General features: G+C 35.9%; 2 protein-coding genes across 2 annotated transcripts; one reads left to right on the top strand and one right to left on the bottom strand.

Annotated features, from left to right (window-relative positions):
- Positions 1-16081: 16081 nt before the first annotated feature.
- Positions 16082-18486, bottom strand: LOC115876238. The gene is made up of 2 exons (XM_030891942.1): positions 16756-18486; positions 16082-16678 (listed from the first exon to the last, which is right to left on the bottom strand). The coding sequence occupies exons 1-2, from the start codon at positions 18484-18486 to the stop codon at positions 16082-16084; spliced, it is 2328 nt and encodes a 775-aa protein (XP_030747802.1).
- An 81-nt stretch (positions 18487-18567) lies between these two features.
- On the top strand, positions 18568-19026 carry LOC115876237. The gene has a single exon (XM_030891941.1). It carries the CDS (start codon positions 18568-18570, stop codon positions 19024-19026), a length of 459 nt encoding a protein of 152 aa, XP_030747801.1.
- Positions 19027-20442: the final 1416 nt, after the last annotated feature.

Genomic DNA, 20442 nt, shown 5'->3' with positions numbered 1-20442 from the left:
CAATCATCATGTCCTAAAAATAAAGACAGAGGTGAATCATGGCGTGGTAGAGGTGTTTATATTAGAGGATATAATAGAAGAGCGAGAAGTGGAAGATCATATAGAGGTGGTGGTCGCAACTACAGGCAAAATGAGAGAGAAGACAGGCAAGCACATATGACAGAGGAAACAGAAGGTGAAGTACAACTTTATGCAGCAAACCTATGTTTAGAAACAGATGGTAAAATAACAATGGTTCTTGATTCCGGTGCTAGTAACCACTTTTTAAAGGAAGAACTCGAGAAATATATGGTAAATATCAGAAAACTAGATAGACCAGTAATAATACATATTGCAAATGGTGAAAAGTTGCAAGCGAACAAAATTGGAACATTGAAGACACAATGTCAAAGGCAGAAAATATCGATTGAAGCATTAATTGTTAAAAACTTAAAACATAATTTATTATCAGCGTCAAAATTGACATCAAAAGGGTACACTATAGTAGTAGAAAGAGATAAAACAACAATAAAAGGAGAAAGTTTTTCTTTGAAATGTGAAATGAAGAATGGGTTGTACCTGCTACAATTAGATGAGGTAAAAGATCAAGAACAGTGTAATGTCACAGTACAAGAGCAAGGATTGTGGCATAGACGTCTTGGACATCCAGGAAATGATGCGTTAATACAGCTTGGGTTACCAACTGAAAAGAAAATATGCTCTACATGTATGGAAGCAAAAGGGGTAAGGTGTTCTTTTAAAAACAGTGTAAAAAGGACAACAAAAATAGGAGAACTAATCCATACAGACATATGTGGTCCTTTTAATCCAACTGCATATGATGGTTCCAGATATTTTCAGACAATCATTGATGATTACTCACATTTTACCATAGTAAAGACACTGAAGACTAAGAATGAAGCTGAACAGAACATTAAAAACTTTATTGAGGAAGTTGAGACACAAAAAGAAGTAAAAGTTAAAGCTATAAGAGCAGATAATGGAGGTGAATTTGTATCGAATACTTTTAAGGTATTTTGCATGAACAAAGGAATAGCTTTGGAATATACTATGCCCCATACACCACAAGAAAATGGAACAGCTGAACGAATGAATCGGACTTTATTAGACAAGATTAGAACAAAAATCATAGAATCAGCAATACCTAAAACACTCTGGTGTGAAGCTCTAAAATGCTCTGTTTATGAGCTAAACAGACTCCCTACAAAAGCATTACAAAGAGGAATGACACCTTCTCAAATCTGGAATAATAGGAATGATCTAAGCAAACTCAGAGTTTTTGGGTGCAGATCCTGGTATACCAAATTACCAAAAGGTAACAAACTGGATCCTAGAGCAAAGACAGTGGTAATGGTAGGCTATTGCGGTGGTGGATACAATTTATGGTCACCAGATGAACAGAGACTAATAAAATCCAGAGATGTTAGATTTGATGAATCAGTAATGGAATTTAAAGAAAGAAATAATAATAAAAAGCAAGAAACAAACCAGAAAACTATTAGTTTTTCAGAACAAGATAAAGAAAATGAAAATTTACAAGAAAATGACCAGAACATTGACCCAAATGAGACTTTATCAAACAGTTCAGGAGATGAATTTCAAGATTCAGGAAATGAACCTAACAATGAAATAGAAGTGCCAGAAACAACAACTACCAGAACTGGAAGAACAACAAAAAGACCAGGCTATTTGACAGATTATGACATGCATGTTGCTTACTGTTTGCTTACAGCAACAAGTACAGAACCAAGAACGTTTCAAGAAGCCAATCTACAAGATGAATGGAAAGAATCTATACAGAAAGAATTAAGTTCACACATAAATCTAGAAACTTGGTCTGAAGTTTATGTTTTACCAGAAAATGTGAAACCAATAGATACAAGATGGATATTTAAGCAGAAGGAAGATGGCACGAAGAAGTCCAGATTAGTGGCTAAGGGATTTCAAGTTCCATATAATGGAGAAGAATTTGATTATGCTCCAGTATGTAGAATTTCTACCATAAGGCTCATGCTATCCATTGCAGTTGAACGAAACTACTTAGTTGAGCAAATAGATGTGCCAACAGCATTTCTCAATGGAGAAATTGATACTGATGTTTACATCAAAAAGCCTGAAGGATTGGTGAGCAATTTTAAATTTTTCAAATTAAAAAGGGCACTATATGGTTTAAGAAATTCACCCAAATGCTGGAATATAAAATTTAACGATATAATGACGAATTTAGGGTTTATAAGGTCAAACTACGATTATTGTTTGTATCTAAAAGAAAATATCTACCTAGTTTTATACGTAGACGATGCACTCATAATGGGAACAAACGAACAAGTTGATACACTAATTCAAAATCTTTACAATGTATTTCAGGTAAAAAAAATGACAAAAATCCAATCATTTTTAGGAATGCAATTTGAATTTAAAGAAAATTATATTAAGGTCCACCAGACAAAAATGATCGAAAAACTTTTAAAAGAATTTGAAATGGAACAAACAAAACCCATAGCAACACCCATGGAAGTAAATTTCCATATCTCTGAAGAAGAAGAAATATTACAAAATGTACCATACCGAAGACTTATTTGCAGTTTAATGTACATTTCAATAACAACGAGACCTGACATTTGCCAAAGTGTCTCACTATTGAGCAGATACTTGGACAAACCGACAACAAGTGCATGGAATGCAGGCAAGAGGGTGTTACGCTATCTTAATAGTACCAAAAACTATGGGCTTACTTTGAAGAAGTCAAATACAGGTCTTGTAGGCATGTGTGATGCAGACTGGGGTGGAGACCGAATAACAAGAAAAAGTGTAAGTGGTTTCATAGCTTTCCATAATGACAACCCCATTGCATGGTTTTCCCGAAAACAGACTTGTGTGGCTATCAGTTCAATGGAGGCCGAATATGTAGCAGCAGCTGTAGCAGCGCAAGAGCTTGTGAATCTTAAAGGACTTTTGATCGAGTTTGGCAATTATCAGGAAGTGTTTTTGAAGTGTGACAATCTTAGTGCGATAGCTACTATGAAAAATTTCGAAAATTCCAAGAGGGGCAAACATATTGAAATAAAATACCACTTTATAAAAGATTTATGTTTGAAAAAGGTATTTACAATCAAATATGTTAGCTCATCTCAGAATTATGCCGATATGTTTACAAAATCTCTTTCAAAAGAAAAATTTGTTAATTTTCGAAATGGCATTTTAGCAAAATAAATTTAAGATTTTTTTTTATATTAATGTTTTGGGCAATTTAATTTATATATAAAAGCGTCTACCTTTTGTTTCTCTGTGTAGTAACTTAATTGAGTTTTCATTAATTTTGTGATTATTTACTATACAATGAGTTGCAAGACCAGAACTATGCTGGAGATTATTAATAGACTTTACATGTTCTTTAATCCTTATATCTAAATTTCTACCTGTTTGGCCTATGTACACGGCATCACAATATTTTTTATTAATATATAATAATTAATTATAGTTGATAAAAAATGTCTTATCTGTTTTAAATTATTATGTTTCTTTTCGTATTTAATAACATTTTTATACACTAATATATATGCTATTCTATTTTAGTATACATATTAAAATCATTTTGCTTGAGCAAACAAACTAAAGCCGCTCTAGGAAAATACTTTAATATTAGTTTCCTCTTTTGTAAACAGATAGTTTGGATGATATTAAACTCGGCTTTGGGAAAGTTTTCGTTGTTTACGAATCTTTTGAAATACGACAAAGCAGTCAGTCACTGGAAATTATTACGATTTTTACAGCAATAACATTTAGAGGACTTTGTCGAGAAGGGAGACGTTGTTATTTTTAGACGAATAAAAGAGTTTTAATATTAAATTGTCAAGACGTATTATGATTTCTCTAACGTAACTATAACTAATGGATTGTATATTTGATTAAAGTTTGAGCACTAGCTCAACTGAAATTTTATGAATAAATGAAATAGGTTGCTACATGAATTTTTGAATTTCTAAACTTTTATTTGTCCAATCCTTTCATTTCATTTAAAAATCCATTCTTTTCAACAAATGTCATATTCTAAAAATGTATAATTTAATATACTGGGTGTTTTTGAAAAGTGATCCACCCTTTTTTTTAGATATACCTAACTTTTTCATTTTTTTTAGATAACAAACGAAATTTGCTGTTTTAGTATATGACATAAATTGGGATTGATTGATCTATTCAATTAGATTCGGTCACTTCCTGATTCACTGGAAATGACTACAGCTTTTGCTTTTTATATATTTGATAGAAAATGGAATTCTAATAGAATGACATATTACATGCAACTTTTGACACTTTCAATTAAAAAAAATAGCATTTTTAATTTCACGTTTTAAATTTCATTTACAAAAACATGTCCAAATCGAATTTGTAATCATAACTATTTTCTTTTTCAAATGGAATGAGGGTCTCACATATTAGGAAAAAAATATGAATAATTTGGTACCACCTACTTGGTATTTCGAGTCAAATTATTGTTACATTTATGACCGTGGCACTCTAGATTGGTATTTAAAATTATCTTTTCTTAAGCGAAAATGTCAAAAGTGGACATATGATATCTCATTCTATTCAAAATACCATTTTTCAAAAGTTGTAGTCATATCTGGTGGAACAGGAAGTGAACGAAACTAATTGAATACGTCAATCAATCCTCATTTATGTCACTTTACTTTAGTTTGGTATGTACCAAATCTCGTATTTTTATCTGAAAAAATGAATAATTTATATAGGGGTGATCCTAGATGACAGCCATGATATCGTTGGTAAATCTTTCAGTGAGAAAAAAATATGCATTGTTTTCCTTTACTATAACGGAATTGGTGACACAATAAAGAAGAGTGAACCGAGAATACAAAACTAAACCAATATACAGCTCAGTTTCTCTAAAAACGTATTCATTCGTTCATTCTCACTAAATCAGTCTGATTTCTTCAGTGATACTGACACGTGAGAACTCAGCATTACAATTCAGTTTATTGTCATTGTTTTATCAGTCAAAAAGAAAAAAAGGAGAACTAGCTTTCAGGTTAACTGAGAGTATACATATACTTTTCAATGCAGGTTCTCACGTGTCTATCCCACTGAATCAGTCTGTTCCAGTATTACAGAACGACGAAAATCGGCGCTTGTGTTCACACGTTTCAATTTGATATTTGAATACATTCAGTTGGTCGAAAAATCCTTTATTAATATCATAAACATAAAATGTCTAGAAAATTAGGACCCGGTGTTCCAGAAATATATTTGCAATTAGCACATGAGTTACGGAGTAGTCTGGTGTAAGAAAAAACAAGAAATTGTCGAAGGTGGTGGATCAGATAGTGGATATTACGCAGAAATTGATGGGGTTCTAGTGAAACTCTAAAGCATTAGTTTTGAAATCTAATTCTGTTAATATTTTCTCATGCCTTGAAGAACTGAACAAAAATAATATGTTTTCACACATCAGTTTGTATTCATTGTTCATTCAAAACGATTAAAAGTAGAACTAGCTTTCATTTTTTACTGAAAGAGTGAGTATACGATCGGTTTTCATGAAATGGTGTTCTCACGTTGATTGTTCGTTAAATGTTACTGAATCAGCAGGGCCGTTCCTGGCGAGCGTGCAGTGCGTGCACGCACGTAGGCGAAACATTTTGGGGGCGCAAAATCAAAGGGTCAATCAGTACTTTGTAACAAAAAACCGATACGCTTTCTTGCCAATAAACAAATACTTAAACCATCATAGGATAAAGTCTGCTTAGCGTCTTTTTTCGTTGGCCGCACAGAATAAACAAGTCTAGGGCAATCTGTCGGCAACACATTGATCTCATCTATTTATTTTTCATTTTATTAAGTTTATAGAAAGCACTGTTCATTAAAATGTTGGATCCTATGTTATAGGGCTTGTTTCTCTCTACAATTTCCTGTCTCACAGTGTACTGTTTCTGTCGGGGAAGGGATCATAGTTTCATAGTTGTCGATTTTCGAAAGAAATCAGTACATATATATTATGTCGTATATTTTTCATTTTATTGATTTTATGGAAAGCACTGTTCATTAAAATGTTGTATCCTATGTTATAGGGCTTGTTTCCCTCTACAATTTCCTGTCTCACAACGTACCGTTTGTGTCCGGGAAGGGTTCATAGTTTCATAGTTGTCGATTTTCGTAAGAAATCAGTACATGTATATTATTTCGTATATTTTTCATTTTATTGATTTTATGGAAAGCACTATTCATTAAAATGTTGTATTCTATGTTATAGGGCTTGTTTCTCTCTACAATTTCCTGTCTCACAATGTACCGTTTGTGTCCGGGAAGGGTTCATAGTTTCATAGTTGTCGATTTTCAAAAGAAATCAGTACATGTATTATTTCCGAATTTTAGTTTATTGTTTTTATGTATTTCATATAAACTGGGTCAGTTTTTCTTTAGGGTACTATTTTTGTTACTAAATATTTGTGGTTTTGTTTATTTTATTTATTTAATAAATATTTTTATACTTTAATTAGAATAATTTTTTTTACATTTCCAATTACATATTGCTCGTTTGTCGCAGAATATAAATTCTTTAAATTTTTGAGATTAAGATTAAAATATATAATTGATTTAAATATAAAAAGGGCGCACCAAAGAATGCTGCAAGTAGGCGCCAGATACCCCAGGAACTGGCCTGTGAATCAGTGAGACTGATTCATTGAGACCGGTACAACCAACGACCAAACCCGTCTTAATTTACCGATTCACTTCATTTAAAAAAGGGAGTTGGGGGGAAAAATGTATAGACTTTAAAATATAGTTCTAGAAATTGAAATTTTAGTCGTAAAATTATGGTTGTGGGTGCGCCTAATTTTTTTTGTTTAAATCTTTAGACGATATAAAATTATGATTATATTATTTCAGTTTATTGTTTACTTCTCTTCTATGTATAAACGTTCTCTAGCGATTCATTTATAAAAGAAAAACAGAATTTCAATCTTAAAAATCAATAAAAACTAATTACATAAAACCCACAACATTCTATATACGGCATATAAACTGGGTCACGTTGAAAACAAAACGAAATGATGTATTTAGAGTATTTTTCACAATACAGCGAACAAGATCACGCTTGAATTCGCAATTTAACGCTTACTTATTTCCTTTAACATTAAATTATCTATTTAATAAATGTCGTGTTGATGTCGCTATTTAACCTCTTTTATTCATTTCTTAAAATCCCTATTGTATATTATTTTTCACATATTTAATTAAATTTAGATGATACTGTTTAAGAGATAAATCGTTTTGGCAATAACAATTCTACGAAATTCAATGGAATAAAGATTTTTATACTACTATAAAAGTACCAAAATGTCTTTAAGTTTTCGATTATCGAATATAACAATAAAGAGTTTTTTGAATGTATCTTTTTTCAATAAAGGAGTCGTTCTGTGTCGGAAACATTGCGACATGTATAGCACACCTGTGAGAAAAATATATCCGGAAAATAAATTCAAAGGACACTATTTGCTTGTGCTCAGACGGTCGATGACGATGCCACAAATCCATTAATTTGTTTTTTTTTCTTTTACAGAAGATATTTGAAGCAACTGGATACATGTCGTAACATTCAAGTGAGAAATTATTTTTAGCAGATAGTTTGCAGAGATATGGAGGTAGGATACTTAAGTAAGTCCTCTACCTACGACCTACGATCACAAATACGATAAAATTCAAAGTTTTAAATTTGATTAATATAAGAGCGTTGATTGAAAGAATTTGGAAGATACGCAACCTAATGGGCAAATTCGTGACAAGGCTGATTTGATTTCCCCTTACGCCTCAAGTGTTGTACGGTGGAGACACCAATATGTCTGCGGCCAATGCTCAAAAGACTCATTTTCTCTAATTCGACCAATAAAGACATATCGAATGACATATGAAATTGAAAGCGACATTCTTGCCATTTTAAAATGTGTAATATCTGTAATACGTTTGACGAAAATATCTTTGGATGAAAAATCCGCTTTTATCTATTGAAAATTTATTCGTGTAAAACATAGAATAAACAACAAAAATGAAAATTCTTTTATAGGTACAGAATATTTCATGTGATCGAAAAAAGGTCGCTTAGTTGGCTTGGAAATGACGACTATTTGACATTTACCATAATATTTTACATATGAAATAACAGCGATCTACATTTCTAAGCCAACTCTGACACCGTTCTTTGTTTAATCATATAATATATTAAATTGTTTAATGTTAGAAAATCCGTATTGGTAACGCTCTGTATTCAAAATCCGTAAATCTACGGATTAATCCGTAGTGCTGACAACACTGTCTTCGGCAACCACGCTCTGTCGACTGAAAGCAGAACTACAGTACATTATTCTTATCCGCTGCGCTGTAAATGATTATCAGCGAGCAGCGGCGCAGAGCTAAACTAAATCTTGGACAGGTTGACTAGCGGCGACGGTATCGCCCGCTTCAACTCAGGCATGTTTTGTGTCACGAAACCACCCATAAGGGTGCGCATCTTCTTATTTCTTCAATCAAGGGTAAGAGTAACGTCAAAGATTTGTTTATATGTGATGGCTGCTATGACGACAGCACTGTTGTCGAGCGACTACAGCCTACTATTATTTGTATTCCGTATGTTTTGCTTACGATGTGTAATAAATTATATACATTACGCACACATAGATACTGCAGCCGTCCGTCGCTACGCGCCCCGTGCGCAACTCATTAGTATGTAATATATTTTTTGCAACACTCATTACGTAATTACATACCTATACTGACACCTTTAATGGTATATTAAGTACAGCAAAGAAAGTTGTGTATAACAAAGGAACACAGAAATTAATATCTGTATATGAAGTCTAAATCCTTGTGTCTTTTAACATTTTTGTTTCAATTTCTAACATGTTTTTTGTAAAAATATTTTGTCCCTAGCAACTCTCACTTTAAAATAGATATCGTGTTAATATATTTGGAAAACTTTAAAATTTCAAATATAATCTTCCAGTTAACACTATAGTGCAATTACTAATTAATTCATTATCTGCAACTGTTCGCGCGAATTATTATCGAAGTATACATTTTAATAATATAAACCATGTCAGCATCGTACTAAATAAGGTTTTTTACTTAGAAAAATTTCCCGGTTTTACAGCAATATTAAAACGCCCAAAAGCAATTAAAGGCTTCAATAGCATGTTGAGCACGATTCCATTAGCTAATGATTTTAGTTTTTAACATAGTTACCATTTTTGTATCTAGTTTATGGCCGACAAGTCTAAAAACGGAGATTATAGAATTATGATTAAGTTAAAAGCATAATGACTATACAAGAGATTGTTTTTATAGGTCGTTTCTTTTTGTGGCGTTGTTTGTTTGCTCTCCTATTCGTTCGGGCAATTATTATGTTGTTATTAATCATTTTTAGAGAAAGGAATTTGTTAAATTAACCTCAGTTGTGTTGCGGTTAGCAAGAAAAAAATGGGCTGAAGGGAAAAAAGCTAAAGTATAAAGAGAAAGAGAACCAGTAAATGTCAAATACAGTAACGAGTAATAAATTATTTTAACTTAAAAATAAATCAATTGTTGTGAGACATGATAAATTGTTTGTTTGTATAAAAAATATATAATTATTTTAATGGTTTAATTAGATATAATGATTCCGTTAAATGATCACATTACAAAAGTAAAAGTTGAGAATGGTACACGATGTAGTAACTTAAAAGTTAAGCAATTTTTAAATGAAATAAAAACAGCCCTTGCTGCTTCATAAAATTTCACGGTAAGTTCTTGCTGCTTCTGGTCGCAAGAATCTACTGTGGCTCAGTTTTGCGATTTGTTAAATTTCACCCTCAAGACACAACCATTATATGTACATGTATATTATTGGTTAGGAGGTTATCATGTCCGAGGGTGATATGTCTCCAAGGTCAGATAAGACCAGCATAGTTTTACCAATCAACTCACAGCTGGTCTTGCTGTTTTTAGGTACATAGTTTCGTCACTTTCCATTCAGAGTTCGTCTTCCACCAGTCTCATCTTACAGTAGCCCAAGTATACTGCAGTGAACGCTATTTCTGTCAGCTTTTAGAGTTTTCCGGTTAGGTGCGTTTTGGTGCCCTCCTCCAAGTTTCTCTTGGCATGTTCCATTTCAGGACTTTCATTCCTTCTTATAATTCGCGCCTATTGGCAAAGCAGGTCTCTTTCCAATACTAAAGCAGGACACTCACTAGAGAGCATGTTGTGCAATAAGTTTTCTAGTGTGTGTAACAACATGTTGCCAAGCAATGTTGTTTCTAGTGTGGTTGGACAACATGTTGCCAAGCATGCTGATAAGCATTTTGCTCATATATGCTCTCTAGAGTGGCTTGCTAAAATGACGTTCTGTTCCCACGAATGACGTTACTGCACCTGTTTTGGTGAGGTAGTCAGTAGGTGTGTTTCCCCTTAAGCCCACATGTCCTGATATCCTGATATAGTTAGGCAAATGTGTTTATTAGTAAGTCACTGCTGACAATTAGTCTCCGTTGGATTAATGCAGCAGTGTTTACAAAAATGAACTATTTTATTTCCTTACAGTGAAGAAATACCCATAGGACTTTTTTTTGGAGAAATGTAGTGTTTATTTGACCAAACATTGTCTCTGTCATCTCTGATTTTCGAGTCTCTTCTATTAGTTTTATATTCCTTAGTTTCTAGTCTTAGCTCTAGTGGTCTCTTCGTTTTCATTATAAAAGATTTTTCACATTCATATGGTACCTATCCGATAAATATATTTATTCTTCCAATTTACACTTTTTTGTAATCCTTAAGATGAACCTCAAGGAGTAGTAATTCCACTCTTTATCTGATAGTTCTCAATAAGACGGATTTTCTAAGAGGTTATCTTTATTTAAAGAATTTTCAGGAAAGAAAATATACTTTGGATGCTAATCGATTCTTTTCAGCATTTTGCAATTATTTAATTAATCATAGTCTCTGTATAACAATTCCGTATTAAGTTTCTTTTAATATTATTTATTTCGGTATATAGAGATGAGTGTTCATCATGTATGTAGCGAAATCCAACTCAATTAAAAGGAGAGAAGCTGAACAAATTAGGTAATGAAAATAAAGTTCTCATATTCTGCATGCCAGCCCACCAAAGGACAGAAAGTAATGCAATGCTTAGGACTTACGACCGAGAGAAATCAAAGATTCAGAACATTCAGAACAATATTCCGATTGTCACGGGTTTTTAACAGGATACTGCCTCCTCAATGAAAATCTCAGTATATTGAAGCTAAGAAACACCGACGAATGCAGATTATGTGGACAACCATTCGTATCATAAACTTTGGTATGCCTGATATCGGAGATGAATAGGGTTTCCATAAAGGCTTTTGGAAATTCCGGACAAGTGAACTTAGGAATCCGAAAAAAAATCCGGACAAATGAACCGGACAAAATTCGGACGTGGCAAAAAAGAAATTACAAATTTATTTATGTACTTTTATAGGACGCAAATAATAGACCCGGGATCAACAAAATATAAACAAAAAAACATTCACTTTCCAGGAGTGCCCCAAAAGCGAAACATGCGTCGCGCCTCGGTTAAGTAGAGTTGTAGCGTCTTAGAAACTAAAATATTCAACAAAGTAACTGACAAATTAATTCAACTATAATTGTAAAATATTTCACTAAGTTAAATTGTTTTTGCTGCCAGGTTTCCCGGACGCTTTTCCAAATTCGGGCCGGACCGTCCCGGACACTTTAATAATCCGGACATGTCAGGGTAAATCCGGACGTATGGAAACCCTACAGATGAAGAACTAAAACTGCCTCAGATATTGGCTCTTGTCAAAACCCTGAGACTGTATGATGAGTTATAACTCAAAAAAGGCGGATATAATAGATCTATAAAGTTGCGGTGATTAACTTCCCCCCTCCGATAAAATCTGCATCTATATATTTTAGTATATTACAATACGTAGACTTATTTTATAAGTATTGTACAACACGTACAATACTTATTTTGACATGTAGATCTGCCTATCCATTTATGTTACTGTAAACAGCTCTCATCAGCTATTCCTGGGGGAATTCCTTATTGCCGCTCGGACATCGAATCCTTTCCGGCCACCCCGACCTTAATTACCGGAATAATCCGAGGCGTCTGCCGGCGTCCCGACGACGTCGTTGAACAGGTGGCGCCCTTGACGCCGTCGTCGGTCGGCGAGCCGCCAAAGAGACTCTTGGGATGAGTTGCGGTCGCCGACGCTCGCAGACGCTCGCAGCTGCAGTTCGAAGGTTAATGCTTTGTTTACAGCCCACTTTCGCTACCAGGTTTACGGTTTATGTCGTGCGAGATTTTCGATTGTCAGCTGACAAGTCGCTGTTTTATGGGCAACCGAGTGTCGAGAGTATTGTCAATACAGAAATCGATATGTTCTTTTAGAGTATGACTAAAGGTTGATTCTCACTATACCTTCCGTATCAGCACCCTTCCGTTTACGTAAAATATTATTTCATGTAAATGAATAGGACAATGCGCACTATCTGTTCCGTTTACCTTCCGTTCCATATCCTTGGACAGACTGAAGCGTATCGGAAACAGCGTTGTCAAGTTCTTACATCTGTACCAGCTCTGTTAATATTTTGCTGATATTTATTTATCCTTTCACCTCTTAATTAAATCTATTGCCTTTTTCAAAAGATACACATTTTTAAAACAAAACTTTCGTAATGATATAAATTAATACAATAAAAAGTATGGAACTGATATTGAACATGGAAGGTTACGTATAACGTCAATACATTAAAAAATACGGAACGGGTATGGAATGGATATGGAATGGATACGGAATGGATACGGAATGGATATGGAATGGATATGGAATGGATATGGAATGGATATGGAATGGATACGGAATGGATACGGAATGGATATGGAATGGATATGAAATGGATATGGAATGAATATGGAATGGATATGAAATGGATATGGAATGGATATGGAATGGATATGGAATGGATATGGAATGGATATGGAATGGATATGGAATGGATATGGAATGGATATGGAATGGATATGGAATGGATATGGAATGGATATGGAATGGATATGGAATGGATATGGAATGGATATGGAATGGATATGGAATGGATATGGAATGGATATGGAATGGATATGGAATGGATATGGAATGGATATGGAATGGATATGGAATGGATGTGGAATGGATGTGGAATGGATGTGGAATGGATGTGGAATGGATGTGGAATGGATGTGGAATGGATGTGGAATGGATGTGGAATGGATGTGGAATGGATGTGGAATGGATATGGAATGGATATGGAATGGATTTGGAATGGATTTGGAATGGATATGGAATGGGATGTGGAAATGGATGTGGGAATGGATGTGGAATGATGGAATGGATATGGAATGGATATGGAATGGATTTGGAAATGGATTTGGAATGGATATGGAATGGATATGGAAATTGGATATGGAATGGATATGGAAATGGATATGGAATGGATATGGAAATGGATATAATGGATATGGAATGGATATGGAATGGATATGGAAATGGATATGGAATGGACATGAATGGATATGGAATGGATATGGAATGGATATGGAATGGATATGGAATGGATATGGAATGGATATGGAATGGATATGGAATGGATATGGAATGGATATGGAATGGATATGGAATGGATATGGAATGGATATTGAATGGATATGGAATGGATATGGAATGGATATGGAATGGATATGGAATGGATATGGAATGGATATGGAATGGAAATGGAAAGTATAGTGAGAATCAACCTTAATAAAGCTTCATACAAACAAATGGTTAATAGAAAAAAAAACACGAAATAGTTAATAGAAGGTTTAATTTCATCTACATCTGGATTGCAATTTAAGCTTTTTGCAACCCTGATTGCAAACTGGCGGTAATCGATCGCTTTTACTTTTTATTTTCATTGTTAATAAGGCTAAAAATAGTTCCATATATTGGTTATTTATTCAGGACACGGAATAATGTAAAGAACCAGGAGAAGGACAATAACAGTTCAAAATAGGGTCGAGTGTCGGTGAAACATCATGTTATATCATGTGCACATGGGTGACGGTTTTACGGAAAATATTTTTGAGTCACATTGCTATCTTTTTTTCTAAATTGAGTTGCCTGGGATGGAATTCTGTAACTAAAATAGCAATCGGTAGCTGTCCTTGGCTGTAGCAACTGTAAGAACTAAACCGCAAGCGAAAATATTCTTCATCGCTACCGATCGCTATTGAGTTGTGCCTGATGACTGAGATGTGCTTTTCTCGGTAGAGGATATAGGGTAGAAGGTAGAATGTAAGTTCAATGAGTTTCCTGCCATATAGTCATTTCTAATTGCCCTCTCCACCCTTCATCAAGTCTATCGAGTGTTAAAATGATGCCGTTAGTAGCTATTTTTTTTTCCTAGGCATCGATCACCGGGATCATCAGCCATGGACAACACGGTATTGATAACAACGCAATTACTGGGATCACTTAAGGGATCACTCTTACAACGACAATTCAAAATGTAAATCATTTCAACATTTCAAGTTGAGTGACAAAATGATCAAAAACAAACCCAGAAATGTAGAGAAAAAAATAAACAACACGAAAAATAGGTAAGTATGTACATCACAGTATCACAGTTGGTGGTATACCGTCATCGAAACTGTGCGATCTGGATTTTAACGTGTAAGACAGTGAGATGGACAGCTCAATGGAAAGTCAAATGTATTAAAAAAGATAAAAATTGGGTCGACACATTTCTTCTATGCGGTATTGCCGGATTTTACATCAAAATTTCAAACCGCACTAGTAGACGTTTACGAAAAATGTTGCATCTAGGGTTGCGAACTTTATTTTTCACTGTTACTTACTCATTTTACTACAGTTGTAATAAATTATATTTAGTTTAGATATTATGCTATCATCATTTCAGTAGTATGCATGAAAGTTTTTAAAATAGGTTATATTTTTCTACACACATTTTCCTACAAACGTAAAAAACCGGCAACACTGTATGCCGCTTTTGATTTTGTCTTCTGTCTGTCAACCGGTAATTTATATTATTCTCTGTTACACGCATTAAAATCCAGTCCACATAAATCGGATGACCAGCAGGGTATGTTAATATCCTTCATAAAGTTCAAAATATTATCAAAGTAAGAGAACGTTTAGTTTTGTTCAAAATATTTTTAATAATTATTCCTTTTTCAATTTTCACCGCGTATTTGGAATCTAATTCTTTCTATCGTGGGTATGTTGAGGACATTCATATATAATATGAGTCACTGTCAACTCAGCATCACAAACTATGCACATTGGAGTTTATTCTTTTAAGCAGATATGCATGAATCATTGCAGTATGCCCAGAACGAAGACGATGCACTCTGGATTCATCCGCTAGTCCAAGTGTAAAACGTAAGGATGGGGTTAGCGGATCCTGTTTTATTGCGCGAAGCTTTGAAGGTTTATCTGTGCACTCATCCTGCCATTCCGTACATTTCAGTACTTTAAAATCATATTTACTAATATAAAGGGAAATCAATTGTATCTCTTCTAGCAGCTTGCTGAGCAGCTTCATTACAGTTGGGGTTTGGAACTTTTGGTGTTACAACAGCAAAATAAAACACTAATTCACCACAATACACCAAAACACGAAGCTCTGGACGCGCGTTTTGCTAACCATGTTAGCATCATCAGTAGATGATTAACAGTAAAACTCAAATCCAGTTGGTTAGTTTTAATCATCTGCTCATTAATGAAATGCGCGTCCAGTGCAAAAGTAAAAAAAATTGGTGTATTGTGGTGAATTAGCGTTTTATTTGATTGATGGGTAGCTTCATCATTCAGCCATTGTGTTACCAAGGATATTAATATAGCTTGAGACCCATACAAACGTGAGTTTGTTTCCCTTTTTGCTGCACTCTCGAATAAGAGTCTGAATTTTTTGTTTCAGAGGATTTTGGACAAAAACGTCATTAATTTTAGACACAATCTCTAAAGAGTCAGAAACAGTTACTACTCTAGTCTGATTGTTTTCCATGATGACATAGGATAAGGCATCCCAGATCGCAAACTGTTCTGTGAAAAAATTCATATCCCAAAGTCCATTGAGGGGGCGTGGCTTGTTCGGGTGGTAGTTCTTCCGGAACTGGTCTACTTCTCTGTACTGCTACCTTGGTCCTAGATATAGCTGGATGCCAAATTCTGTTTAGGTAGTGAGTTTCTTCCTTCCTGTTGAAATTATTTGGATGTTTGTGAATTTCAACAGCTTCCCTGACCAGACGAGGATGATATCCAGATGTTGTGGCAATGACTTGGGTGACTTCGAAGTGGATTTTGTGGTCACCATATCTTAGAGCATGTTCTGCTACGGCCGACTTGTCTGTTTGCCATAACCTGCAGCTTCTCTTGTGTTCCGTAAGTCTCGTTCCTACTGAACGTTTGGTAGTTCCAATGTATACGCTACCGCAGGAACAAGGTATACGGTAGATCCCTGCAGAGGATAATGGTACCCTTTTATCTTTGGCTGGTCTCAAGCAGTCCTTTATTTTCCGGGTAGGTTTGTATATTGTTTTGATGTTGTGTTTCCTGAGAACTTTTCCAATTCTATCGGTGACCTGGGAGACATATGGAAGGAAGGCCTTATTATGATGTTTTCCTGTTCATTGGCGTCAGGTCTCCTCTGCCTAGGTGCCAGCGCCGCCTTTATTTCTCTGTCATTATAGCCATTGGCAAGAAAGGCTTTATTTAAATGACTTAGTTCCTCTTGGATGTGTTCATTAGCACAGATACGTCTTGCCCTATTTGCTAATGTTCCGATAATCCCCTGTTTTTGGCTTGGATGGTGATTTGATAGTTTGTGTAAGTACCGGTCTGTATGAGTGGGTTTTCGATACACGGTGTGATCCAAAAGGTCGCCATTTCTCTTGACAAGCACATCGAGGAAGGCCAGTTGGTTGTTTACTTCGGTTTCCATGGTAAATTTTATGCTCGGGCTCTGCGAATTAAGGTGATGAAGGAAGTCATCTAGGCTGTCACGTCCATGTTTCCAAACCACAAATGTATCGTCCACATAACGAAACCATACAGCGGGCTTCAGAACGGATGACTCTAGCGCTTTTTCTTCAAATCTCTCCATAAAGAAATTAGCAATTATTGGGCTGATTGGGCTACCCATTGCGACACCTTCTGTTTGTTCGTAGTAATTGCCGTTCCATAAGAAATAGCTACCAGTCAGACACACTCGGAAGAGCTCCGCGATGTCAGGTGGGAATGATTCCTTGATTAGATCCATTGACTCGCCTAGGGGTACTCTCGTGAATAGAGATACCACATCGAAGCTTACCATGATGTCAGATGGTTCCAGTTTTATATCTTTTAGCTTTTGGACGAAATGCGTTGAGTCCTTCACATAAGAGTTTGTGTTGCCGACTTTCGGTTGTAGGATCGTAGTCAAGTATTTAGCTAAGTTGTAAGTAGGCGATCCTGGAGCACTCACTATCGGTCTAAGTGGGACACTAGCTTTATGAATTTTTGGTAGTCCATAAAGGCGTGGTGGTTGAGCTTCCGAGTTAATTAATTTTGATTTCAGATGTTCCGGGAGTGAGGAGGCCTTGATGAGTCTGTTGGTGTTTCTGACAATTAAGGCAGTAGGATCCTTCTTCAGTAACTTATAAGTCTGGGGCTCCAGTAGATCCTCGATTTTGGACCTATAATCCTCAGACTTCATTACTACCGTAGCATTCCCCTTGTCTGCCGGTAAGACCAGAATGTCCTTGTCAGCATTCAGCGATTTTAGAGCCTGATGTTCTTCCCTAGACAGATTACTTTTTGGAGCCTTAGCAGTTCTCAATATGTTGACCGTTTCAAATCGGATTTCGTCTGCGATACTGTTAGGAAGGTTACGTATGGCAGCTTCTGTTCCGGCAATAATGTCTTCCACTGGAACCACTTTCGGTGTTATGGCAAAGTTTCCTCCCTTCGCTAATAATGTTACTTCTGATGTCGTAAGGGTCTTATCTGTGAGATTCACCACGGTTCGAGCAGGTTCAAGAGATATCCTATATTCCGGCTTGGTTTTTGGTTGCAGTTTTTCATATTTGATCTTCTGGCGAGCTGATGTTCTTTCCAATTCATTTTGCATATTTTGGTATGTTATTCCGTCAATCTTGTCCCAGTCTACAGGTTGCATGTTGGCGGTAAGGATATAAAATAGGTCGATCAATTCCCTGTCTACCTTTGCTAAGTCTCGTCTAGATGTATGAATCCTCTCACGAAGAAAATTTTTCTCCATCCTGGTGTAAAGGCAAAAACCAAGCCGGAATATAGGATATCTCTTGAACCTGCTCGATGTGGTATCTCTATTCACGAGAGTACCCCTAGGCGAGTCAATGGATCTAATCAAGGAATCATTCCCACCTGACATCGCGGAGCTTTCCGAGTGTGTCTGACTGGTAGCTATTTCTTATGGAACGGCAATTACTACGAACAAACAGAAGGTGTCGCAATGGGTAGCCCAATCAGCCCAATAATTGCTAATTTCTTTATGGAGAGATTTGAAGAAAAAGCGCTAGAGTCATCCGTTCTGAAGCCCGCTGTATGGTTTCGTTATGTGGACGATACATTTGTGGTTTGGAAACATGGACGTGACAGCCTAGATGACTTCCTTCATCACCTTAATTCGCAGAGCTCGAGCATAAAATTTACCATGGAAACCGAAGTAAACAACCAACTGGCCTTCCTCGATGTGCTTGTCAAGAGAAATGGCGACCTTTTGGATCACACCGTGTATCGAAAACCCACTCATACAGACCGGTACTTACACAAACTATCAAATCACCATCCAAGCCAAAAACAGGGGATTATCGGAACATTAGCAAATAGGGCAAGACGTATCTGTGCTAATGAACACATCCAAGAGGAACTAAGTCATTTAAATAAAGCCCTTTCTTGCCAATGGCTATAATGACAGAGAAATAAAGGCGGCGCTGGCACCTAGGCAGAGGAGACCTGACGCCAATGAACAGGAAAACATCATTAATAAGGCCTTCCTTCCATATGTTTCCCCAGGTCACCGATAGGATTGGTAAAGTTCTCAAGAAGCATAACATCAAAACCATATTCAAACCTACCCGAAATATAAGGGACTGCTTAAGACCAGCAAAAGACAAAAGAGAACCATTATCCTCTGCAGGGATCTACCGTATACCTTGTTCCTGCGGTAGCGTATATTGGAACTACCAAACGCTCAGTAGGAACGAGACTTACGGAACACAAGAGAAACTGCAGATTAGGGCAAACAGAGAAGTCAGCCGTAGCAGAACATGCTCTAAGAGATGGTGACCACAAAATCCAATTCGAAGACACCCAAGTCATTGCCACAACATCTGGATATCATCCTCGTCTGGTCAGGGAAGCTGTTGAAATTCACAAACATCCAAATAATTTCAACAGGAAGGAAGAAACTTTTACCTTAACAGAATTTGGCATCCAGCTATATCTAGGACCAAAGTAGCAGCACAGAGAAGTAGACCAGTTCCGGAAGAACTAACACCCGAACAAGCCACGCCCCTCCGCCGACGCATAAATACGCGCTACGCCGACGCGGAGGCATCAGTCTAGTGTGAGCAATCGGAGCAAACACACCTCTGAAGATGCTAGCCACTCGTGCTAGCGAAACGTTAGGAAGCAATTCTAACCGACGACGGCCTAATAACCCGAAAAACCAAAATTCTTCAAACGATGGCCGCGAAAGCCTAAACTACGATATTAATATAGCTTGAAGACCCATACAAACGTGAGTTTGTTTCCCTTTTCGCTGCACTCTCGAATAAGAGTCTGAATTTTTTATTTCAGAGGATGTTGGACAAAAACGTCATTAATTTTAGACACAATCTCTAAAGAGTCAGAAACAGTTACTACTCTAGTCTGATTGTTTTCCATGATGACATAGGATAAGGCATCCCAGATCGCAAACTGTTCTGTGAAAAAATTCATATCCCAAAGTCCATTGGAAAGCTGATTTATTGATAATAATAATTGTACATCCAGCATCAGTTTGTGTTTTGGAGCCATCAGTATAAATGACATTTTTTTCGTTGTACTGATCTAGTATTTTCTGGAACTGTCTTTGGTATATTTCAGGTGACGTGTCTTGAGGTTTGAGGTTATGCAGGTCTAATATAAATTCAATTTCAGGTATTAGACAAGGAGGATTTTCATAAGGAATTTCATTCATTATCATAGGATGTTGTTCCATATAACAGAATAGCATTGTTTCTATCACTATATGGCTAGGATTTGCCAATGCCGAAGTGAGGTAGGATTTAGTAACTAATATAGTATTTCGTTTCTACCGTAGATCAATATAACTATAATCTAC

Source organism: Sitophilus oryzae, unplaced genomic scaffold (genome assembly GCF_002938485.1).
Source record: "Sitophilus oryzae breed Bouriz unplaced genomic scaffold, Soryzae_2.0 scaffold_1429_pilon_pilon, whole genome shotgun sequence".
Taxonomy (NCBI): domain Eukaryota; kingdom Metazoa; phylum Arthropoda; class Insecta; order Coleoptera; family Curculionidae; genus Sitophilus; species Sitophilus oryzae.
Note: the sequence above shows the minus strand (reverse complement) of the source record. Positions and strands in the feature narration are given on the sequence as shown.